The following is a 24,437-nucleotide window of genomic DNA, read 5'->3' as shown; positions in this document are numbered from 1 at the left end:
CAATCAGTAGCAGTAATGCTAGTGTCTCTACTGACCAAAATTTGCTGCAGAAAAGTGGAATATACAGGCCTGTTTTGCTTTTTTTTTTTACTTAAGTACATCTTATTCTACTTCCCAAAATGAAATGAAAGGAACTGTACAACTGGTTAGACACTTTTAACCTTGTGGCTGTTGAGTGAATAGTCACCCTCGGGCGTTTTGCGGTAATTTTCTTCATATAACGGGAGAAATAGGAAGTGGTCAGGCTCCCCATAAACCAGGCTCCTCTACCAAAACCACACAGACATAAGAAGTGTGAAAGTGAAACACAAATCACACTATGAGCTCCCCATCATGGAGCTCAACTAGAAATGTGCATATCTGAAGGGAAGGAACTATGTGGACTGACCCGGCCAAGTTAAATTACAGGATTTCTACACAAATATGGCCCAAAAGAATACAGCATGTAATTGCAATCACCACTCTACTGGCAAGAAGCATTATCTTGCTCAAATGGAAGTGTACTTCTCCTCCAACTTATAATAAACTACGATACTCCCTTAAAAGGAACCTCTATTCGTTTTCATAAGACATGGTCTCCTCTGTTAGATCATACACATGACAATGTCACAGTGACTGAAAGCGACTGTAATACTTAAACTATATACCAAATAGCTTGTCCATATTTACTCACTAACCTCTGTATTAACTACCCCCCCCCCCCTTTTTTCCCCTCCCCCATTACTTTTCTTATTTTCCTTCTTTCTTTGTCTTCACTCCGGGGCTCTAGGGATAAATATTGTGGGGGGACGGGTGGCTTTTTGGGTTATGATTCTATGAGGGGCATGTTTACTCTGTGCTCTTCAGTTGTTCCATATGTCTGCATATCTCATGTTTACTTTTTATTCTGAAAATCCAATAAACAATTTGAAAACAAAAGAAATATGACTAGGGTTACGGTCAAGACTCCACATGGCTCACCGTCAACACTATAGGCACTTACACCTGACAGTATTCTCGAAACGACAGAATTACCACATAGAAGTATGTAAATTGTCCATTTTGAACAAAATGACAGAATTCCAAGGAGCACGAGCATGCACCTTTTTTTTTGGTCCACGCACCCTTGCAGCAGTTGCAATGCATCAAGTTTGAACCTAGCTTTTTGTGAGAGGTCTCCTGAGCACTCCTCCAAAGTTACACAGTGCAGTAGCAGCGGTTCGGAGAGAGACAGGGACGCAGTCCTCCCCTTTACAGACAGTCGAGCATTAAAATGAGTTTAAAGCTGTATTTTACAGTAACATTTCCACATAAATGTTGCTTTAACTCATTAAGTACATCATTAAGGAAATAGGTATGACATGATGCAGTAGTGTCCACAACAGGACCGCAAAAATCAAACACCACAAAAACTACACAAAACTATCAGTTTTATTGTCTATTCAACAGTTTGCTACGAAACAGGCTTTTATTTGAGACTTACTTTTTAAGATAAAGTTTAGTATTAAATAGAATACAAAATATTACCAAAAAGTAGTATTTTATTTTCCTGCACAAAAGAAAAAAAGAATACCAAAATGGTCTCAGTTAACAGCCTCCCCAAGTCAATCGTGCAACATGGTCAGTCTTCTGTTTTGTTGATTTCACAAATCCCAGGAACTCCAGCTCCGACACTGCTTGAATGAAACGGGCGCTGTTACCGGCTAAGGATCATATGGCTGCCAATGCAGATTCCAATTTATAAACCATTATTAAATGCAGAAAGCATTATTATAGCGAAACAAACATTTCTGTAATGCTACAAATGCAGTAAAATAAATAAAAGGAAGTTATTGTAGTGTAGTAGCTCATCACCACCTAGACATTCACCTTCATGTACAATAAATACATCAAATGTCGACCTGTCGATCTGTTCAATGCCAATTTAATTTAAAGCAATTTTCTCTGCACATTTTACACACATCTTGGGAGAGAAGTATAAACATGAGCAAATTTTTAGATGAAGGGCTGAACAGTAAGTACCTGTGAGCTGTATACTTTAGGTTACCTAGGACTCACTGCTTCTTTATCAACAATAATAACTACCAATTCATTCGGCATCCTTTGAAATAAGGTAAAACTCCTCAATAATTCGAAATAAGGAGTCACATTAAATCATACAGATAATTAAAAAGACAAAATGCTCCTTAAAAAGGCCGTAAACAAAGGATACTGCTTGAGTTCATCTACTTTGCCATAGCCTTCGGAGTCAGCATCCTTGCCTTCAGCAGCTGAGGTCACTGTTGCATATGCCTACAACACATTATTATGCATTATATACATTATAAAGGCCTGCGGGAGAAGGCATACATACATACATGCATACATACACACAGTTTGATATATTTCTCAATACAATAGGATCACACCTCAAGCCAGTCATACAGGTTAATGAGCCTTCCACACTCCAGATGGAGCTTGTAGACGATACAGAGATCTGGAGCAGCGTTGGAGACTGCGCCAGCGTCTGTTTTCAGGCTTTCATTCTACAAAGGCAACAGAACGTCAACATATGCACTGCAATAAGAATAAATCCCTCAGTATTCTTCAGAGCACAGGAGAAAAGGCTGCGTTACCTGCAGGTAGTAGAAGGGATGACTGAGTGCGGTCTGGATGGAGGTGCGGGGAGTAGCGTTGAGGTGTCGCCGCAGGACCCCAGAGGAGCTGTAGTAGCAAACCTCATTCAATGGTTGCAACTCCGGTGGAGTCAGGTGGCTCCTGGTCAAACGGATAAAATTACAGTTTTATCCATATAATTAATCTTTCATTAGTTATCTATCATTTTAGGCTGAACAATTATTTCCTTTCTTGGCTGTTCAACATTTGCTTTTCACTGCCCATATTTAAATTAACTTGCCCACACAAACCCAGTCACATTACACTGCCTCAATATCTTTGCTATGTGGGCAAACGGTTTCAGAGAGGTTTGTAAATGTCACACAGATGCTTGCAAATACTTACAATACTTAGATTTCCGTATAGAGGACACACTGTTCCTTGTTTAGAATCAGTTTATTGCTAATAAGCTAAAAAAATATTGGCCATCAAACAAAGACATTTTTATCCTATACTGTAAAAATGCTTTAAAATAAATCATTAGTGACAAATTAAACAGCATTAGGAAAGTGTTACATACTGACCTCACCAGCCCATCAATAAATTCTAGTGCCTCATTTCTCAGAAGTTCAAATGGGCTCATTTTTTTTGTTCTTCTGGAGCCTTTCATCTCCAAGAGAGTCTAAATAAAAAAAAACGAAGGACATCATGAACTAAACCTGATAAGATTATGAAGCTTTACATCATCCTGCAATCAGGACATTCCACATGAGCCAGAGAAACACTTACTTTTTGAAGCTGGAAGAGATCAGTTTTCCTTTGGAGATCCTTTCCTGGTGAAGTGACCTCCTCCCCTGAGACATCCTCTATAGACATGCCTAACAGGCAAAACATGGTGTGTTTATTTTAGAAAGATATACCATATTTAAACATCTACATAAATTACAGGTTTATCCCCCCACCCAAACTTTCAATTATGCACTATGAATAAAAAAAAAAAAAAAAAAAAAAAAAAAGTGTTTAAACATCACTTACCATCAAGTTGCTCAAATTTCATGATGTAGTCCTCCAACTGCTTCAATGCACTTCTCAATTTTTTAGTCTTGCCTGGCTTGAGAATGTCAGCACACTTCCTCAAAGATGCAACAAGCTCGTCTTTTGCCAGCAACCTATAATGACACAGCAAAGTTGACACACACCAACATTTTGGGAATTTGAAGATTCCTATTAATAAATTGTATGATTTATTCAAACAATGAACATTATCCAGAACAGATGTGTTTATTTAAGATGACCTGCGAGATATTGTCTTTTAGAGAGTAAACAGTCTCTATTTTAATTGTTTCCCATAAAACACACATCTTGTTCCTTTAAATTTCTTAGAAGAAAATAAAATAACAATGAAGACAAAGCTCAGACCTCAAAAGCTGCATAGCTGACTCATACTCGTTTGTCTCCCAAACATTCTTCTCTAAGCAGGATATGTGCAGCTCCCGTATCTAAATTCAAATATAGATTAGGATTTGATAAAGTTGCAATTTATAACAAGTGCCTTTTTTTTTTTTTAACTTTAAGGGCAAAACTACTGAGTAGAACTTCTTACTTGTTTTCCTAGAGGATACTTTGGCAGGGATGAGGTCAGAGAATGCAGACAGCGGAGAATGGGGTAGTAGTTCTTATGGTACTTCCTAAGACCTTTTAGGAACTTCTGACACGCCTCCTATAAATGTTTCAATACATGCTTACGGACAAGACCAAACCATTCCGAACCAACACAAAACTACATATTTCTGCCGTAATACTGCAAGTGTCAAATATGGGGGGGAAAAAAAAAACAAAACAATAAATACAATAAAAAGATTACTAGACTTAGTCACGCCAGTTCAGAGGTTATACAAAATCTGAATTAAATAAAACACTACACCACCAGTAAGGAAAAAAGCACTGTAACACCGCAAACAATACTCGTTAAGAATAGGTAAACTAGTTACCTTAACATGTTCGTCACTGGTGAGAAGCTGTACCTGTTCCTGGGGCTCCTGAGTCTCCACATATCTGAAACGAAACAAACAGGTACGTCTAATACATCTTCACCACACCTCAATCACTTATGCCCTAAAAACATGAGATAAGTGGACCGAGTTTGATCTGGAATTACACATGGGATAATGTAGCATGTATGATTTCCTCACGCTCCTAAAAACCTCTGACCATTAAGTTCTCCGAATGCAAGTGTCCATTTATTGATGCAGACTCATGAATATGTGGTGAATCGATACTCAATTTTAACATTTGTGTAGCAGCTCTGATATTTTCCAGCAATTTACACACTGGAAAACTCCATCCCGTTGAAGATGCATTAAAAATCAAGTCTACTGCAATTTACCATGAGATATAAGTCTCCTTGAAGAGTGAAGCCAGTGTGTACACTTGCTTGATTAACTTTTTTAGTGCTGGAAACAGCTTTCGGAGACTATGGAAAATACATCACCTCATGAAGGAGGGTAGCTGACGGACCATCTCCACATCCTGGTGGCTCAACTTCTGGGCATTGAGTAGAGCCTCTGGTTTCGTACAGCAGAGAACACTAAGAGGCTGGGAATGGAAGTGCTCCAAGAGTGCTAACTATTTAGGAGAATAAACATATTTAATTAACACGACAGAACATAGAAAACACTGGTTCAGCATAATCAGGGTTATGGACACAGAGTGAGAGACAGAGGAATGACGGTACCCACTCACCTGTAGGCCTTTGACAAAGTTACGTACAGAGAAGTCATGGTACAGGAAGATGCTCACCAGCACCTGCAAAACCTTACTGCTGAGCTTAAAGGGAAACTGTGATGTGAGAATCAGCTGTAGAACAAAGAACAATAATAGCATCAATAAAGGACACCATGCAAGACAAAGTTCAATCTTACATCATGACTGTGAGTATGGAATACCTTGTCAATAACAGTAGCAAGATGCTGTGTACAGGACAGTGACTGAAAGAGCTCAATGCACAGCAGAGAGGAGACAGAGTGTGGCAGCATGTGCTGAATGGTGCTGGGCGATGTGGCGATGCCAAAGATGAAGATCAGCGGAAGCTCGTGGATGTACCGACTGTTCAAGAACAACAGGGTTCAGTTTTTTTATTATAAAAAAAAATAAAAATGAGGGATGGAAAACACCTGAATACTGTACCAGATGGTACTGATGAGTGTAATTAGATACTAAGATAATACTATAACTGACCTTTTTAATCCTTACATTTATACACGTTTATACATAAACCATTCTGTCTCCGTTAAAATTACAAACTGTAGTCCATCTGTTCTCTGCACACTTCGTTAGCCTCCTTTCACTCTCTACTTCAATAGTCAAGACCCCACAGGACTAACCACCACAGACTGCACACACTACTAACACACCGTGACCATGTCAGGGTCACTGCAGTGCTGAAAATGACCCACCACCCAAATAATAGCTACTTAGAGAACGGGATGAAAGGAGGCCAATAACGTATACAGAGAAACAGAGACTAGAATGAGAGAAATAAATGTAGAAAGAAAGAGGTGGTTTTAATGAAGTGGCCAGCTGGTGTAAGTTTTTGTATTTATATATTTTTTGTATATATATATTATTTCTTTCATTTTTAGCATTTTAGCTAGTTATGATTTATAAGGGACAATTAAGGGGAGATATAGATATATATATATATATATATATATATATATATATACATACACACATACATACATACATACATACACACACACACACACACCTATATTATATATATATATATATATATATATATATATATATATATATATATATATATATATATATATATATATATATATATATAATAAATAAACAAATAAATAAATGTATATAATGACATGAAACTGCTCATAACTTTGTCAATGCATCGTTGTACTGTCTATTAGGCTCATCTAAGCAAACACTGACCCTTCCTCTTTTATATACAATTATGTTTAAATGTGTCTCCTCTCAGTATTTACAGTATACTCCAACACAGCTTCACTAAACTTTTTCCTTCCCAGGAACTGCAAAACAACATATCACAACAAGATACTTACTTGCAGATAAGGATGAAGTCTTGTAAAACGCGTGGGTTGAACGCTTCGAAATCTTTGAAAATTACAACAATTGGTGGACTCTGTGAGAAACCATTCTCAGAACTGCCCGTCTTGTCTGGAGACTTCATGGCACGTGTCTATAAGAGGCAGCAGCTACCACAATAAGCTCAGTGTGTTCACCCTCAAACTTCCATAAACATAATGTCACCAACAGCAGCATTGTCTAAAGTGGCAGTTTTAGAGTATACCTCCAGTTCTTACCTTCATCACAGTCTTATACCACTGGCATAACGCACTGACTGAGCAGGACACCTTCTTCTGTGGTAGGTGGACACCAGTGTCCTCCTCATCTTCCTCCAGCGACACCCCAACACCCATCAGTCTTTCCAAAACTTTCTGCATCAGGTTCTTCAGAGCTTTGTAAAGACAAGACCATTTCCGCACTTAATATAGTCTCTACATTAAAGTTTGACTAAGTGAGGCTTCTTAATAGCACATACTAACGCACCTGCACACTCTTTGGCTTGTACAGACACAGCAAAAGGGGTTACAGACCTCCGCAAGAGGTCGGACAGGCTCTGAAACGTGACGTCATGGTCTGGAACATTCACTCCTACAAAGAAAGTGTACGTTCACATAACCATACCTCCAATTCCTCCATATAGATTACTGACGTCGAGGAGTCATTCTGTAGTTGATGCCGTGTAGTTGGAATGGAAAGATGAATGGGTTTTGGAAAACACCGGATCCTCTGAAGTACACTGTCGTTAAAAAGTCGAAAATGTTGCCACCAGCTGAACCAGCTTGCTTAAGGATACATTTTCACCCAGATGACCAGCTTCTCAACAAACCTGGTGTCAAGGACCAGCCTGGACCTAAACCTAGATCTAAAACCAGCTACCAGCAAAAGCTGATCTTGAGTTGGATTTGTCAGCAGGGACGTTACGTAGGTTACAACACAGTCATCTTGTCGTCATGGACCTGCACTCAGACTACACGGCTCAATATGACCAGACTAAACATGGTTTTCACCTCTGTTTAATACTTAATGGTCATCCATAAAGAAGGACGACAAATCACAGAGTGATACAACCCAAAAGGCCCATCTTTCTGTGGTGCAGCTTACTGACTGACTTATCTAACTGAGCAGCATCTTTGGCTTGCATGTAGCAATAATAGCATTACAACTCTCAAATGACCTCGTAATTCAGAGGATCCAGTGATGTACAGGTGAATAATGTACACAGGACAAACCATACAGAGTTCTGCACATACTGATTTACCACAGAACATGACAGAGGTGATTTTTTTAGATCCCGAGTGCCAAATATGGCAATAAGGACAGGATGATGCACAACTGCCGTGGTCTTTCAGCACTGCGCTTTACTCTGATTAAAGGATGAAGAAATACCCATTCTTTACCTACCAAGCACCAAGGCAGCTGTAGGAATCTCACTGGCTCTCATGAGAGATGCCCAGTCATCTGTTCTGGACTGGACGCTTGAGGTGCACTTTTTGATGAAATCTAACAGGCTATCCAGTATTTTCTTATTTAGCTCCTCTTGCAATATCTGTTGGAAGGAAAAAACAACAGTGAGAGGCTTCATAAAAGCAACATTTTATTCTGTACATCATCTTATTCTCCATAGAGAACTCTCCCAATCCTAAAAGATCAAGATCTCACATGAGAAAAACCACCACAAACCTCTGTGTCCGCTTTAATCTTCTCCCAAAGTGTCCGACAGATATTGAAACGTTCTCTGCCATGCCCACAGTCATCATTTCCACCAGTGAAATACTCCTCTGTAAAATAAAGATGAAATGAGGATATCAGGGAAAAGACTTTGGGCAAAAGAATAGCTAGTATGAGTAGTATGAGTAGTATGAGTCCTCTACTTACCTATACCTACAGTGCGCTTCCTCTTCTTAGAAGCAGGCTTGAAGACAAAGCATCCCTAAAAAATAAAATTAATAAATTAATAATACGAATATAGTGACAAGTGTCTGCCCATCTGGTTAGGGAGGCACAGCAGTGTTTTTACTTTCTGAGGAGACTGACTAGAGACCATTTGGGTGTCACCCAAGGGTGAGAAAAATTCTCAACTGTCCCTCCTGTTGGAGACCTTCACCCCCAGCCCAGCATCAATAAACACTACATTTAGTAGACACCGCTTCTGAATAATGCAGTTACCTACTTTGTAAGTTGCAACCATTGCTGACACCGATGTGCAAAGGCACACACAGAGCTTTTTTAGTCCGTGTAGACAAGTACTACCAACACAATAGGACTCTCTGGAGCAGATAAACATGAATCTATTGGCATCATGCCTACTGCCAAGTATGGAGAAGAGGGGTATAAAGCCCCCCAGCATTGAGCTGTGGAGCAGTGAAACTGTGTTGTCTGGAATGATGGTGCTCCATCCAATACTTTTGGGATGAGTTGGGGATAATGTAGAGTGGTGATCATTCAACATTCTGACCTCACTATTACTCTTGTTGCTGAATGCAATCAAATCATCAGAAATGCTCCAAAATGTAGTAGAAAGCCTTCCCCGGATAGTAGAGAGAGTAAAAGCAGGATATATGCATGTATTTAAATACACTTGATTTTGGAAGAGTGATGGAATAAGCAGGTGTCCCAATACTTTTGTCCAAAGTGTATACATTTTGCATTAACTGATTCACAACATAAAGTACTGCTCCTAGGTATTATGTACCATAACATATGACAAAAGTATTGGGACACCTGTTCATTCATTGCTTCTTCTGAAATCAAGGGTATTAAAAATAGTTTGTCCTGCTTTTGCTGGAGTAACTCTACTACTACTACTGTCACTACTGTCCAGGGAAGAAGGGTTCTACTAGATTCTGGGGCATTGCTGTGAGGATTTGATTGCATTCCGCGACATAGTCTAAGCATCAAGTCTAACCAAGACAAGTCTAAACATCTAAAAATGCTTAACGTGTGTATGAAAATGTGTGAAAACTAGAGTTAGCTGTGCGGCTTTTCTCCTCCGATCCACGAGGCTGAACTATCCCTATCTGAACAGCCTCTTCCACCTTAAATTCTGCAGGGGCAGCAGGCAGGCGCTGCGCCATTTAAGGTGGAACAGAAAAAATGGACATGCAGGAACTTCAGCCTCGCTTCAGAAACCTTTACATCCTGCCTGAATATATGTTTGCATCCTTCAGCAGCACAATTCACCCGCTAACTCACTTTATTATCCCCCAAATCTCTTAAATCGTTTACCTTCGACACAGACGAAGTGCTCATTTTCTCCACGGCAGGCTGAGCTGGAAACAAGCCGCCACTTCCTGTTATTTTTCGCGCGCTATTGACGTCAGAGGACAGCCGCTTATCCAAAGAAACGCCGCTGTTTTATCCACCAAAACATGTTGTTTTTAACAAAAGCTGAGAAAGGGAGCAACATCTGCGTCCCACAAACCGGCCAGATCTGTTGTATTTAATGGAAGATGTTGAGATGCTGACTTTTGACCATTCCTGATGAAAATGGGGGGGATTGAGAGGCTTGCACAGAAGCATGGCATGCTGGACAGCAACTGAATATTAGAGGATTTTTAATTAGGGTATGCCAGTACCTACGGAGTGAAATTAGTGCAGAGAAAAAAAAAAGAAAAATCCCTAAAATGCATTTCACACGACATGACGTTTGCACAGTAACATGCACAATGCGTAAAATAACATGTACATAAAGTAAAATTACACTGTTTTATTATCGCTTCACCTTTTTACTGAAGAACAACATGCCAGGGTCTGTTTTTAGAAATCAAAATACTGAATTTGTTTCAAAATTGAACACAAACCCACTCCAAGATTAATTCAAGGCACGGCTTTGTTGTTTTCCACCCTGCTTTTCTACAAACACCGCATTTAATGAATGAAACACATTGAACACAAACCACCTTAAATTCAATTCGCCCAACTGCACTGTTTCCCCGCTGTGTGGCGCTGTGCACACGACTGCTTCTCGTTAAAAGCGGGGCAGTATTCAATGACCTGTAATCACTGACCAATCACAGCCAAGTGGGCGTCTCCAGATGAAACAGGCATTTTGTACACGCCTTATGATTGGTTGAAATCTACATCCAGGAAAAAACAAGGCGTGTCCACGTCGAGTCAGCAAGAGGGGTTCAGAAATCTCTGCAACGTGAAACCTGTTTCCATCATCTGCCATTTACAGCACAACTAACCCAGTACTCAGGACTACATGTAAAAAACAACAACCAACAAACAAAGAACACATCTAAAACATCTGCTAAACGCAAATGGTCATCAAAACATTAATACAACAGACATTCCTAAAATAAATAAAATAAAAAAAAGTATATATTTTTATATTCATCAAAATAATTATTGAAGTTATAAACTATTAATTATTTTTGACCAAGTAGAATAGCAAAAAATAGCCCAATATAATAAAATATGGCTACTCTCTTTTAAACATCTATGATGTGTAAACACTTTTTATATCGTCGTATATAGGTGGATAGAGTTCTCTCATTATCTAGTGTAGGGGGAACACTGCATTACAGCTAGCACCACGTGTGGATTCTGTACTAAAGCCTATGTAGCTCCTGTTGTGAACAGGAATTAGAGATGAATTTAATAATACAGCTGAACCGTGGCAGTTATTTCATAAAATCACATTTAAAAATGTGTTTGATTACTGTGAAACTTCACAGATGATGTTCTAGCACCAGAACATGACTTGGGTCAAGTTTGACATATTTGATTTAACCATATATTTCTGTACATACATTCACACTTACACTTGACCCTAATTTAAATGTCCCGCTGTCCCGAACGTCTTCTTTATGTGGAGTGAAGTTTGAAACGTGTTTGGAAAAGAACTGGCACAGCATTACAGAAAGCATCCAGGTTACTTTTATTGAATAGCATGTGGAAGACATATACATTACTATACACTACAGTGAAGTAAAAAATAAATATATACTTAAAAAACGAAAAATCCCATAGGGATATATCAAAAACATTTCAGCATGTGTGTAAAATATTAACTTTAGCAAACGCTAATCTTTAAAAGAGAATTAACGTCATAAATACAAATGTTTCTACATAACATTTAAATCCTAAATGTACATGGTATCTCAATTTAAAATCAATATTTTGTATAACAACTTGTCTTTTTTTTCTTTTTTCAGTCTCCCCAGATCAAATTAAATCATGCTTTGAAAACCACGGATAAAACGCCATCTGGTGTACCTGTCTGCAGCATGTAATGTTATCTTGTCCTGAGTGCAAAGCTTTGAAGAGAGACAGAGACTGGAGTCTCCAACCCAGTCATCAACTGCACAGCCACTTCTTCAGAATGACCATGGGCCGCATGTCCTGAAGCTGTTTCAGCAAAAGATCAGCACCACTGGAGAAGCGTTCGTCCATAACGATCTTGACGTTATTTACAGACTCCAGCTTGAGAGGATTTCTGAAATGAGTAACATTTTGGTCGCCTTTTACCTCGCGGGCCGCCAAGCTTTTGCGGATAATCCTGATGTTTTGCTGCCGTTTTTTTTGCTGTCGTTTGAATGGCATGCGAGTCCAGTTCCTTTTACGTGATTTTCTCTTGAATGCATGTGTAGAAGGAGACTCCTCAAACAACTTGAGGATTGATGCCTCGAATCCTGAAGGACTGAAAAGCTTTTGAGCAACACCAGTCTCCGCTTGCTCCTCTCGACGGGCAGCAGCTTTGGATGCAAATCTCGAAAACTTTGCGAAACGGTTCCTATCAACAGCAAAGTTTCGAAGACTTCGTTTTCTCTCTGGGTTGATTCTTAGTCTCTGCTCAGATTTTCGTGGGCGTCCCCTTCTGCGCTTAGAGTCTGGATCTGATCGGGCTGAATTTCTCTCATTCTCCAATTGTTCAGCTTGAGGGGACTCTGAATCCTGTGACTTATGGACAGAATTCTCTGCAGTACCTTCCACAGATGCCATCTTCTCAACCTCAGGGGTGACTGCTGAAGAGTCACCTGCCTTATTTACATCTTTGAGTCGTAATCGTGAATACTTCTTGCAAAATATGAAGTGGCTCCTCTGATCCTCAATGTATCGCTCGGTGAGACCATGAGTAGTGTAATGTTTAAATATGAGCCGCTCCGAACTGGAGACCGAGTCGCAGCCCACAATCATACAAGGATACTGCAGAGGAAACTTCTCGGTACACATGGCAGACGCTTCATCCATGGACTTGAGCGAGGGCTCTCCAAAGCTTGTCCAGTGGTTTCGTAATTTTACATCCTTTTTCTTTGACAGTTTCTTCTTCAGCTTGACTTTGTTACTTGCAATATTCTCCTTCCCATTGTTGGCATTCGCACCAAGTGTTTTTGCTGGTACACTTTCTCCCTCGTCACTTTTTTGTTTCTGTTTAATGGTTTCAAAAGTGGCATTGTGTTTTTTCATGAGATGTCGCAGAAGGTTTGACTTGGTGGTATAGACCCGGTCACAACCCTCACATTCACACTTGAAGGTGAGGTCCACACTCTCAAAGTCCCCATCTGCGGAAACTCGTATTGCCTTGTGGTCGTTCTTAATGTGATCGATGTATTTCAAATGGCAGGTGAAGTAAGCAGGGCATTTTGACTGATCACACTGGAATGTGCCTACCTTAACACCTGACAGCAAAGCACTTGCTTTTTCTAGTGTACACCTGTGAAGCAGAAGATAATGCTTTAATAAGCTGGTGACTTTAGAGACAACCTTTGAACACTCTTTGACCTGACATTTGAATTCATGGACCTGGTCAGCACCGTTGACTTTATCAGCACTGTTACTGTCCTCAGTGGTATCACCTGATCTCCCTGACTGATGCATTGCCCTGTAATGTAGGATCAGATTTTGTTGTATTGAGAAAGCAGCAACACATCCTTCATGGACACACCGATAAGGTCTGTACAGACTGAGGTCATCAATTTTTTCACCCAAATCGATGTCCGGCTCAAGCCTTTTTTGTATTTTGTCCCTTTTTGGGAATTCCTCTTGCTCCTTACATTTCTTCTTTTTTGGCTTGTCTCTTGCCATGTGTCCTCCAGTATGTGTGGATGCGGCCTTGTCAGTTTGGCCCAGATCAACATGTTTGCCAGGAGAAAGGGAGTTTGCAGCTGCCAGCTCTTGCTTTGCATCAACTGGTACAGTTTGCACACTTGGGTTTTCTGTGGCATGGTAAGAAACTTGCAGTGGTCCGACAACATTTTCTGATGTTAAACCAAGACTGCAATTCTTCTGCGACGCATTCGCAGCCATACAGCTTTCTCTTTCCATTACAGGCTCTTGTTTTGGACACCACTTTTCTGCTGGTAAATTTGGCACTTCTCTTACGTTAGAACTGGCCACATTAAAAACTGATGTGGACTGAGCCTGCACTGGCAAAAAGCTTTGTGTCCGATTACTAAGCAGGCTGTTATTTACATCTTTTAATTCCGTTTTAGAGGATTCTTTCTTTTTGCGCTCTCTGCCAATTTTCAATCTTGACACGTCCTCCTTAGATAAGTGATGGACATTTTTGTAGTGGATTTTAAGGCCTGTGGTTCTGGTGAATGTCTTTGTGCACAAGTGACAAACATACGGTGATAATCTGTCTGGGTTTTTCTTCAGTTCGTTTATCTGGTCCTCACTGAAGTCATGTACCCTGCTTAGATGTTTGAACAATGCTTCCTTTGTCATGGCGCCATAGATACAGCCTTCCTCACTGCATTTGAACGGCTTGAGAAAGTTCTTCCGATCAGTTTCTCCATCATGTTTAGTTTTACTACTGGGCTTATTCACACTTTTAGTGGCAGACGTAAGATTATGCAAGGTAGTCGTCTCAACTTTTAACATGTCTTGCAAAGTAGCCGTTCCAACTTTTAACCCGTCCTGGTTGAGTACATCTACTAAATCTAGGCGTTGCAGTGCTCTTTCAATTTCTAACATTTTGCCATCTTCACCGGAGGCAGTAGGTAGTAATTCTACTGTAGAATCCCCTTCTATGTCAGTTTCTGGTCCAGCTGGCAAATCAGTTGTGATGTTCGTCAAAGAACTTCCACTCTGGCTATGAGGAGCTATGAACGTCATTTTGTAGGTGTCTGCTGAGGACAGATCGCCATTTTGAACACTGTAATTTGGGTCATGCAAGTCTGGGAAGGTGCCGAGGATATCTGATTCTGGGGTCCTGGTGAGAGATGTTTGGATGGTTGAAATATCAGGATCGTTCAGGAAGTCAAGAAATGATGTAGGCAAGTCAGCAGTAAGATCGACTTCGTCTATCGGTCTGCACTGAGAACGCTTTGATAAGTGACCTCCAAGTGACTTTGTGCTAGAAAACTCTCTGTAACATCTGCAGCAAATGACTTTTCCATCTTTTATGATTGCAGGCCATTTTGTCCTCTTGGACGATCTAATTTTCTTTAATTTTTTACTTTCATCAAGGCTAGTAACGCTTGCATCTTCAGGAGATATGCCTTCAGTTGCGACCGGTGACATTTCTTGAGGAAGCAAATCCTGACTTGACTCCGTCTGCTCAGCTGTAGCACTGACACTTGATACGGAGAATGTTTCTGGCTCTTCCTTGCAAATGGGCAGTGCAAGATGAGTTATGTTTTTAACCTCTGATGAGAACACAGGATCAGTTTGATTAACCGTGAATTCTTTGTCTGTCTTTTCCAGTGGTTGAACTGAACTGGGGCAGGTCTCTTCTGGGTAGGATGAAAAATATGGATTAAAATTCTGCTCAGATACAGAATCCAAATTATTAACATCAGGTGAAACCACACTGTGAGGATTATTTTGCCTGATCTCCATGTATCCAATGTCCTCACTTGATGATCCCTGCGACATCTCACATGGTTGGTCACCATTGAGAGCATGCAACACCCTTAGAGAGCTTGACACATATTTCGAGGCTTCATTCATGACACTTGACTGTGAATCTGTGTTCACTGCAGGTGGGACGCTGCCACTGTCACTTAGAGAGGGAGTATAGTCCATGTCTCTTTCTGACAGCAGGTCAGTGTGTGGCATGTATAATGGGTAATTCTGCAGGCTATCAGGTATCATCACGGTAGGGAAGTGATTCTGAAGAGAGTAATCTGAATTGTAGCCATCAAACGAGGATGAAGTCCATGACTGAGGCATCGGTGACTGCATTAAAGGAGTTTGACTGTGGGAGTTTTCAAACTCAGGGCAAAATTTGGTACCAAGAGATTGTGTTCCGATGGTACCAGAAGGAGGCGAAAAAGGGTCTGAACTCATAGCGTCCGTTTCAAACTTCACTTGATTGACTTCTGGAAAAATCCGGCCTGCTGTTTTAACAGATTTTATTCTTTTCTTTGGAGTCTGAAAAATAGAGTTCTTGTGTTCCGATTTTCTTGCAATGTCTGCAATCCTTTTGTATTTCCTTGAAAGTTTCCACTCTTCAAACGCATCAAAATGCACGTTTTTAACATGCCTCGACAGACTTTTTGTAGTGCTGTATTTCCGCGTACAAGTCTCAAAGGGACAGGCATGAATGAGATGATCGTCTCCATTTGCCAGAGTATTTTGTGATTCTGGCTCTGTTGTTGTCTGTGTTTGACTGTGAAAATCCGAAGTGTTTGGAGTAGATTGTGGCTGTTTACACGTAAAGGAAAACAGCTTATTATCTTGAAAGATAGATTGGGCCACAGAGTCAGAACTCTTAAGAGCTTTCAAGAAAATTGGATCATCGTATTTGACTGGAATAGGTGTCAGTTTTACGCAACATGGCACAAGACGAAACTGGGTTGCACCATCGATAGTAGGCTGCTTCAGGCAAGCTGTTTTTGGAGGCTGGGTCTCCTCATCAGAACGCACAACAGAAGGATCCTCAGTTGGCAACTGATCATGTGTAACTGATGATTCAGTTGGGCAAGAGAAGGGATGCTCAGGCTCCTCTACAGAGTCAAGAAGAGAGTTCAACACATTCTCAACAGAGCTCTGGATTTTCAGTGGACTAACATCTTCTGGAACTTCAGCGACTTGGTTTGATGGCCACTCTAGGTTCAAGGAACTTTGGGCTGGTATTTCACTTTGAGGCCCCTGATCATCAAAATTAGAAAACTCCTGCTTCATATGCTCTTTCTGGTGCAAATTCAGCTGTGACAGAGAGTAGAAAATCTTGCCACAAGTACTGTTTTTGCAGGTAAATGTAATGTAGTGCTGTGCTTCGTGGTCATACAGTAAGTATGCCTCATTGAATACTCTCTCACAGTTTGGAAACATACACTGTGCCTGAAAGTCTGTATGCACTTTTCTGTGCATGAGAAGTTCAGCATGAGAGTGAAAGCTACATTTGCATCCCAGCTGAATGCAGAAATATGGCTTTTCACCACAATGCATCTGCAAGTGATCATTTAGATGAGTGACATTAACAAATTGCCGACGACAATACTGGCAAATCGCTTTCTGACTCTGTATTTCAAGAAAATGTGTAGCTTCCTCTTCATTTTTGTGAGCTTTAACATGTGCAACCAAATTCCGAAAGTACTTAAAAACTTTCTGGCAGCTTGTAACAGGACACGAACAGTCTTCAGTGTTTTCAACATCGCGTATAGGCATCCCCCGTTTTATGGAGCACGTTTTACTTTTTACTTTTCGAGCAGTATTAGATATAGTGTTTGAAGATCCCGCAAACTTGGAGCACACATTCAGGCCAACGTTCACAGGTGTTCCAAGGTCTTGTTTATCGTCACTCAAGATGGACTTCTTTTTTGCATTCATAGCAGCAAGTCGTTCTTTGCATGACTGTTTTACATGTGATGCTACATGAGGCTCAAGAACTGCCCTCGTCTCAAAAGCCTTGGCACATATTGGACAACGGAAAACACCATCTTGGACATGCTTGAGTGCGTGCTTAACAATCCGGTGCCCAAGGAATTCCTTATCGCATAATACACAATACTGCATGTAAGCTTGCCAGTTGCGAAATCTTGCTGACACAAATCCCCTCTCTCTCAACTTCTTCATTTCCCTTTTTTTCCTTTTTTCTGCTTCAATGTCATTGAGGTCATCTGAGGGACTGAAGAGAAACTCCAGATGTTTGAAATCTTTCTCATCAGAATCCAGTCCTTCATTGTCCTCACTGTCATTCAGCTTGTCGATGGAGGATACAATCGATGCTTCCTCCCCCATCAAAGCAAGGCAATGACGCTTCAGAGTTTTCCAGTCCCAGAACTCAGGATCAAAAGGCCACTGTGTCTTCAAGGCCAACAACAGATCACAGCGTAGTGAATTTGGAATCGGGAGACTTTCCTCCTCAAGCTTTTGGTCAGGCTCATTGAACAGCGTTTCAACTGCGTAGTATGAATCCACAGTGGGCTTGGCAAGAAATTCAGTCAATTGACAAGCTCGTTTAACTTCCAAATCTAATGGCAACAGGCAAGAAATAGTTTTGCAAATAGTTGTACTGCAATCTTCGGTGCCACTCACTCCCACTTTTAGAGCCTGAATGCACATTTCAATGCACACTGGAAGTCCTTCATTCTGAACCTTCAGAAGAGATAGGAAAAAAAAAAGATAACTGTATGATGACAATTTGTTTAACCCAAGTATGCATCCTCATTAAAATTAAATGTATTAAAAAAAAGAACCCTAACCTCTGCTTGGATAACTTTGATGAGAAGAAGGATATGATAAACGCTCCCAGAGAGTTGTGCTAACAGTCTGCATTGATCCAAAAAAGCTTGTGCTGACTCAAGGCGTATAAGAAGCTTACTCCAAAACAGTGTCAGTTCCCTGCAAATGGAAAAATTTAAGAAACAATTATTAACACCTACTGCTTCTTGACATAAAAGGATCAGAAATACACAAATTCTTCATTGTTAGTCGAAGAAAAGGTCATACCAGGCACAATAAACATCTCCCTGGAGAAGTTGGCGCTTCAGAAAAGCAGTACAAAGGCTAAGGGCACCTTTTTCGTTCTCCTCAGATTCTAAATTACAAATCATGTCCAGAGCATCTTTGCAATCTATCTCCCTTATCTGAAAAAGAATCAGAAAAACAGAAAAACAGGTTAGTTAAACTGTGGCAATCAGAAGGGAACTTCTCAAATGAGCACTTAATCGTGATACTGAATGAAGCATTATAAACTTTTCCTTTACACTTGGGTGACTTTATACTGGGGTAACTAACGCCCTGATTGTAGTCTTATAATTTATGCTGAATGCTGAAACATGTCCAATAAGAGGACCTGATTATAAAGCTTTCAAATAAAACTATAAAAATGGGAACCAAAAATCAACCAAACGGTATTCTAAATGTTACTGACTGCAAGAATCTCTCTGAAACAGAGCAAACATTTACTAAAGTTTATTTAGAAATCAGTTTATTTTTACAAAACACACATTTTGCTTGAAATAATATCCAGTTTCAGAAAACTTCAAAATGCATATACTATGACTCCTAAATAATACCTAAATAATTTAGTTGTTTTTATAATTTAATCCTAATATTCAAGACTTATTTCGAACACTCTGACCAAGTGAACCTTCTGCCTAATCAGTCCCGTTCCTACATTTCCAGGTCAGTTAAATGAGAGTTAAGCTTAAGCAAGCCAGGAAAAAGACCTTAAGAAAGACATTAAACTGCCGTACGACCATGGCATAGCCAGACTCCTTTTACTGTATTGCCATTTTATCTCCATCATACCTTACGGTCTTAAACAGTTGCTGTAGCATCACTTAATATGACTGCCACCAGCACTCACAAAATAAACAAACATAAGTAAACAAAATAAATAGCAAACATTAAATGTCACTCACCTCTTGCATTATTTCTTGCTGGGACATTGTTTCACACAGACACACAAGATAGATCTGTTTGAAATTCTTCTTTCCGCCAAATTCTGGAAACTCTGCACACGTCTTTGCCAGCAGTGCAGCCTTTTCAACACACTTCTGTTTGATAAGGTGCTTTATACGCATATCAAGTAGTGTAGGTCCTTCCCGTGCCAGAAACTCATGAACTGCAAACAATTAAAAAAAAAAAATCACTGAGCCACAAAGTAAAATTGTGAATGTGTAAGATTAGATACCTCCATGTGTGTGCAATTAAAGAAGAGCAGCTACAATGTCCAAGTTGCTGGTTTGGTAGCAGGTAGTGCCTCAACTTGAACATAAAAGTGCAATACCAACAAAACGCGTTTTACCTTTTTCCACATCTGGCACGCTATTTGTCAGAAGGCTACACAGAGTGGAATTGTTCCAAACACCACTTTCTTCAGATAGAGTCAACAGTGTGCTAAGCTGCAAACTCCCATTTGCCTGAAGAATACCATGCGCCACCTGTAAGAAAATAGAGCGAAATAAATTATTCTTATTTAAAGTTCTGTCATTTAACACCAAATGAAGGAGTCGCACATTTACATGTATTGGTCAATTTTTCCCCCCTAACCAAATATTAACAAATATTTATTAAATGTCTAACAATGAAACTGTCTTCTCATAGTTGCAGAACACTGGTCAACAAGCACGTTAATAACATACACTAGGCTCAAACTACAACCTTTATCTACAGAGCAGCTTTGTTGAACAATATAATCTGATGCTTCAAAAGCCACACAAGGTTCAATAAACAGACTTTTTCTAACCTTGACAGAAGACTGAAATTCTTCCCATAAGGCACCTGGGACGTTCTCGGAGAGTGAGAGCAGTAAATCCAGACAACTCCTGAAAAAGTCCATTAAGACGTTCAAAATTTGAAACACTGTGCATCATAAAACATCCAAAACCTTTTAACAAGACGAACACAGAAAGCTGGCTATGAAACATTTAACAGAACAACATATTGAGGTTACTCATACTCACAAAGCTAACTTTTCAAGTACAACTGTGACGTGTTCACATTCGGGGAAGAGAGAGGGGGTGGCTTCAGCAAAGCACAGTATAGCCACTGTGTACATCTCCAGTAAAGGCAGTGGATCTTCCTCAGATTTCCATTGGCCTCCATATTCCACAAGTATCTGAAAATAGAAGACAAAAACTACTGAAACGCAGAGGAGCAACCTGTCGGCACAAACATGCACACCGAATCTGTACGGCACAATCTTCCAAAAGACTACAAATATGTTGCTAATGGCAATTAAGAAGAGCTTTACAAATAAAAATCCATGTTTTTATTTGTAAAGCTCTTCTTTTACATAAACCAAGATTACAACAGTGTGAGAAACATTTTCCCTGGTTATCGGGTGAAAGATAAGTAAGCAAACTGCCATCATCAAGCAATGACCTTCCACATCAGCCATGTTTCCACATTAAACCCCTTAGAAAACATCACTGACTTCTAGATCATTTACATAAGTTAAAACAGCGTGTCTTCGTTCGTTAGAGTCTTCTTATACCTGGGATACATTTTATAACATTTTTGTTGGTACATTTTTCCCTTTTTCTCTAAATTTGGTACTGCCAATTACCACACCAACTAACAGACCTGTGCCAGCCAACATTGCTTAAACGTGATAAGGGGAGGGAGCATCTTCTACCCACTCACAAAGAGCATGGCCAATTGTGCCCACTGATGGCAAGGTGCCATGGCTCGGGTTTCAAACTTGCAACCCATTGTTGTATAGGACAGAGCCATAGTGGTAAGGTGTTAGCCCTCTTGGCCTCTCAGGGTCCCTGGGACACATTTGTAATTAATTTTAATACATTTTAATAAAAAATAAAATAAAAATGTTGAAAATAGTGTTTTATACAAAGAAAAAATATATTATGATGTGAATATCAATACAAAGATATTTTCATTACATGCATCACTGGAGGGGTAACACTCCCAAAACTCAGTTCGGATCAGCAAGAAATAGGGGAAATGTGAGACCATAATTTTAGCTTTTAGTTTGAGAGTTTTGTTTTACTGCTATAAATGTACTAGTGACTTATTTTGACACGGTCACTTTGTGACGTAGTAGCTGAGCGAAGTGATTGCCTCTTTCCCGCACAGTTTTTAGTTTTCCTCTTTCATTCATTTTCACATTAAACGTTAACAGTGTAGTCTGTCGTTCTAAGGTTGCCTTACTTGAATATTTCTCCTTTTAACACTCAGCCCGTGTCCATATGAGACTCCTGCGCCTCACACTAATATAACTCTGCTCTGAAAAGCACATTATAACATAACATGATGAAATATGACAACTACTTAAATTAAGATAATCCCATGGATTGTACAGAAGGAGCTCAGTGTATGAGGACATACTCTGTTTCTTAGTCTGGCCAGTTCAAAGTGGCTCCAATGCCAAGAAGCTCCTCTTAAGTGTTTTGCTTAATGTGTACTGAGACAGAGGAAACAAATTAAGACCTAAACCAAAGCAGACTTTGTTCTATTGGATGTTGATAAATCAAAGTAATTAGTATAGCAAGGCAACAGAACATGACCTCAGTGTAGTGTTAATGAAATATGTATTAGAGCTGGACGATATGGAAAAGTGTCATTTCACGACATTGAAAGACATTTATATTATATGATATTTATCGCAATATTTTGTCATGTAGAAAAAAAGAAAACCAACAGCGTACAATTTCTGCTATCCAAATACTCTCCCATACTGACTAACATAATTGAAATATCACAATACGATAGTCATATTGCCCACCTCTAATAAGCATATTATTAAAAACCTGCAATCCCTGTGGTAATTCTACAAAAAGCTATACAAACATCTGCCACAAAACTGTGTGCATCTAGAGAACAACTCATTACAAATAGACTTAAGAACTAATGCAGGACCTGTGTGTGCTACTGCACGAATGCTCAAGTTGCTTTGGATACTACTGTCTCGTAAAGGAATAAATATGAAATACTTTCTGACGTTTGAAGACAACATACAGTTTTTGGGATCTGCAATTCAGGGAGTAGAGGAGCCAGAACATCAGCAGGGAAGGCTTGCATTTGCTTAAAAGTGGTTCCAGCTTATGGCAGAATATGAACTGAAGAGCATAGCTGGCAAAAGATTCTCAGGCGTCCTGTTTTCCAAAAATACGCCTTTACAAACCCTTAGGAGTACTTCATCAGTTTACTTAAAGAGCAGCGGAGACCCTCCCTGAAGTCACCGATGCATCAACACACATCAACTGATCACTCAGATTATCTGGTACATATATACACACACACACACAACAACTATGATATGCCTTGAATCTTCAAGACTATAAGAAATTAGCAAATTACAATTTCCAACACTTGCAAAACCTGAACTATGGCTCTGTGTCTAAACTGGGTTGTTTGCCCTATATGCTTCACCCAATACAGATGGAGCCTGAATACCCTTGAACCAAAGATATAGCATGAACCTCACGGACTGCCATCACTGTTCATTGAAAATCCAGTGTGTTGCAGTAGAGAGCCACAACAACTCACTATCTAATTACAAACATACTGGGCTGCACATGTGTTTAATTACACATGTACACTGTGTGTGGGTATATAAATGCATGCCCTTAACAGAAACCAGCTAGCTTCTCCATTTATATCCATAGTATTTATTCATCAATTATGGTGGTAAATATGCCTCTTCTGAATTTCACTCCATACTGCCCAGCCCTAACCCTCTGTCCAGCTCGACCTAATTATAATAAAATGTGTCTTCTGCAGAGCGAAATCAATACAGCTTGGTGGCTGCTGCCAAACATCCTTCATTTCAGCCACCTGGTCACTGCATCCATTTCTACAAACCCCATCCAGCATGCACGTCCACTTCATATGAGGGGGAAAAACGCCTAGGTGCAAAGAGAGAGGAAACACGCATGTAGCCAGAACATTTGGCAATAATCTGTGCATTTTCGGCCATGAATCCCAGGGCAGTCCTGGAAACTGCAGCAGCATTATGGAGCCATTTCTAAATATCGGTGCTTGGGGCTCAAAAATAACGTTGGAAAACCATCCTGGTGCAAAAAGGCTGCGTGCATGGCCGCATTTTAGGTCGAGACACTCCCTTATTATCAATGCAATTAGCGTAAGGTGCCACAAAAAGCTAAGCCCAGTTAGCCACATAGCCGAGCAGCTATAGAGCACGGAGGGGGCTTGGCAGCCTCTACCTGCAGCGCCCCGCTGCTAGCTAGCGATCCTCCAGAAAAACAAAACAAAAAATAGCCTAGTAGAAACCCCTCAACCTCTCCTGCAACCCGAGCGAAAGTCTCTCACGAAGCCGCTCTTTACGAAAGCACACCCGCATGCAAGGTTAGCGGAGGGGGTTGCTCAAACGCCGAGGGGATTTTTGTCCCCCCTCCGCCGGGCAGCTGGCTGCAGGAGTGCGGTAGGGGAGTTAGCCGTACAGGCTAGGCTAAACTATGCTAAGCTAACCTCCTCTCTGCAGTGATGGAGCTGTAAAGGCAGAGGAGGAAAAAAAGACAAAAAACTGCACGGAAAAACACACACCTGGCAAAACTCCTGGCAGAAACTAGCGGAGGCGTCTAGCGGTGATTCAGCGCTGTCCCGTAGCGCAGCAGTCAGGTCGCTGAAGCGCTTTCTGAGGGCCGCCGTCTCTCCCCTTGTGCCGCGCTCTCTCTCGGCTGCCTCCTCCTCCGCCATCTTCGCCACAATCACGGCGTAGCGATGTCCGACTCGCCAACGAATCGTTCTTTTGAACCGGTTCTTTTCGATAAATCGCTCGAACCGATTCACAAGTCACATATGAATCGAACTCAGGTTTTCTTGCTGGGTTCGACACAATGTTTACGTCCTGAAGGAGCTGAAGACCTCTAGAAAGACCTTTCACAGGGTGGAAAAGACCCAACCCTTTAACGACAATATCTTGAACT

General features: G+C 40.4%; 2 protein-coding genes across 2 annotated transcripts; both read right to left on the bottom strand.

Moving 5' to 3' along the window:
* Positions 1-1,392: 1,392 nt before the first annotated feature.
* On the bottom strand, positions 1,393-9,995 carry orc3 (origin recognition complex, subunit 3). Its single transcript, XM_072690317.1, has 20 exons — positions 9,913-9,995; positions 8,563-8,617; positions 8,368-8,465; positions 8,089-8,233; positions 7,171-7,275; positions 6,924-7,078; positions 6,663-6,799; positions 5,520-5,679; positions 5,317-5,430; positions 5,066-5,199; positions 4,566-4,629; positions 4,178-4,294; positions 3,994-4,073; positions 3,610-3,743; positions 3,364-3,452; positions 3,159-3,256; positions 2,595-2,736; positions 2,388-2,504; positions 2,192-2,271; positions 1,393-1,672 (listed from the first exon to the last, which is right to left on the bottom strand). The coding sequence occupies exons 1-20, from the start codon at positions 9,934-9,936 to the stop codon at positions 1,567-1,569; spliced, it is 2,154 nt and encodes a 717-aa protein (XP_072546418.1). The 5' UTR covers positions 9,937-9,995; the 3' UTR covers positions 1,393-1,566.
* A 1,567-nt stretch (positions 9,996-11,562) lies between these two features.
* On the bottom strand, positions 11,563-24,207 carry znf292a (zinc finger protein 292a). The gene is made up of 8 exons (XM_072689243.1): positions 24,055-24,207; positions 20,493-20,647; positions 20,276-20,354; positions 19,835-19,970; positions 19,449-19,651; positions 18,532-18,668; positions 18,285-18,423; positions 11,563-18,177 (listed from the first exon to the last, which is right to left on the bottom strand). The coding sequence occupies exons 1-8, from the start codon at positions 24,205-24,207 to the stop codon at positions 11,989-11,991; spliced, it is 7,191 nt and encodes a 2,396-aa protein (XP_072545344.1). The 3' UTR covers positions 11,563-11,988.
* Between the last annotated feature and the right edge of the window lie 230 nt (positions 24,208-24,437).

Source organism: Salminus brasiliensis, chromosome 10 (assembly GCF_030463535.1).
Source record: "Salminus brasiliensis chromosome 10, fSalBra1.hap2, whole genome shotgun sequence".
In the NCBI taxonomy this organism is placed as follows: domain Eukaryota; kingdom Metazoa; phylum Chordata; class Actinopteri; order Characiformes; family Bryconidae; genus Salminus; species Salminus brasiliensis.
Note: the sequence above shows the minus strand (reverse complement) of the source record. Positions and strands in the feature narration are given on the sequence as shown.

Bases quoted from the DNA above. Each gene is read 5' to 3' on its own strand.
- orc3 (XM_072690317.1), bottom strand. From the start codon at position 9,936: ATGAGCACTTCGTCTGTGTCGAAG. The intron at 5,431-5,519 runs GTATTCCATACT...TTTGTTCTACAG, and splicing joins TTGCTACTGTTATTGACAAG to CTGATTCTCACATCACAGTT. The intron at 4,074-4,177 runs GTAAGAAGTTCT...ATTTGAATTTAG, and splicing joins AGTATCCTCTAGGAAAACAA to ATACGGGAGCTGCACATATC.
- znf292a (XM_072689243.1), bottom strand. From the start codon at position 24,207: ATGGCGGAGGAGGAGGCAGCCGAGAGAGAGCGCGGCACAAGGGGAGAG. The intron at 20,355-20,492 runs GTGAGTATGAGT...GGACTTTTTCAG, and splicing joins GTACTTGAAAAGTTAGCTTT to GAGTTGTCTGGATTTACTGC. The intron at 19,971-20,275 runs GTTAGAAAAAGT...ATTTTCTTACAG, and splicing joins AATTTCAGTCTTCTGTCAAG to GTGGCGCATGGTATTCTTCA.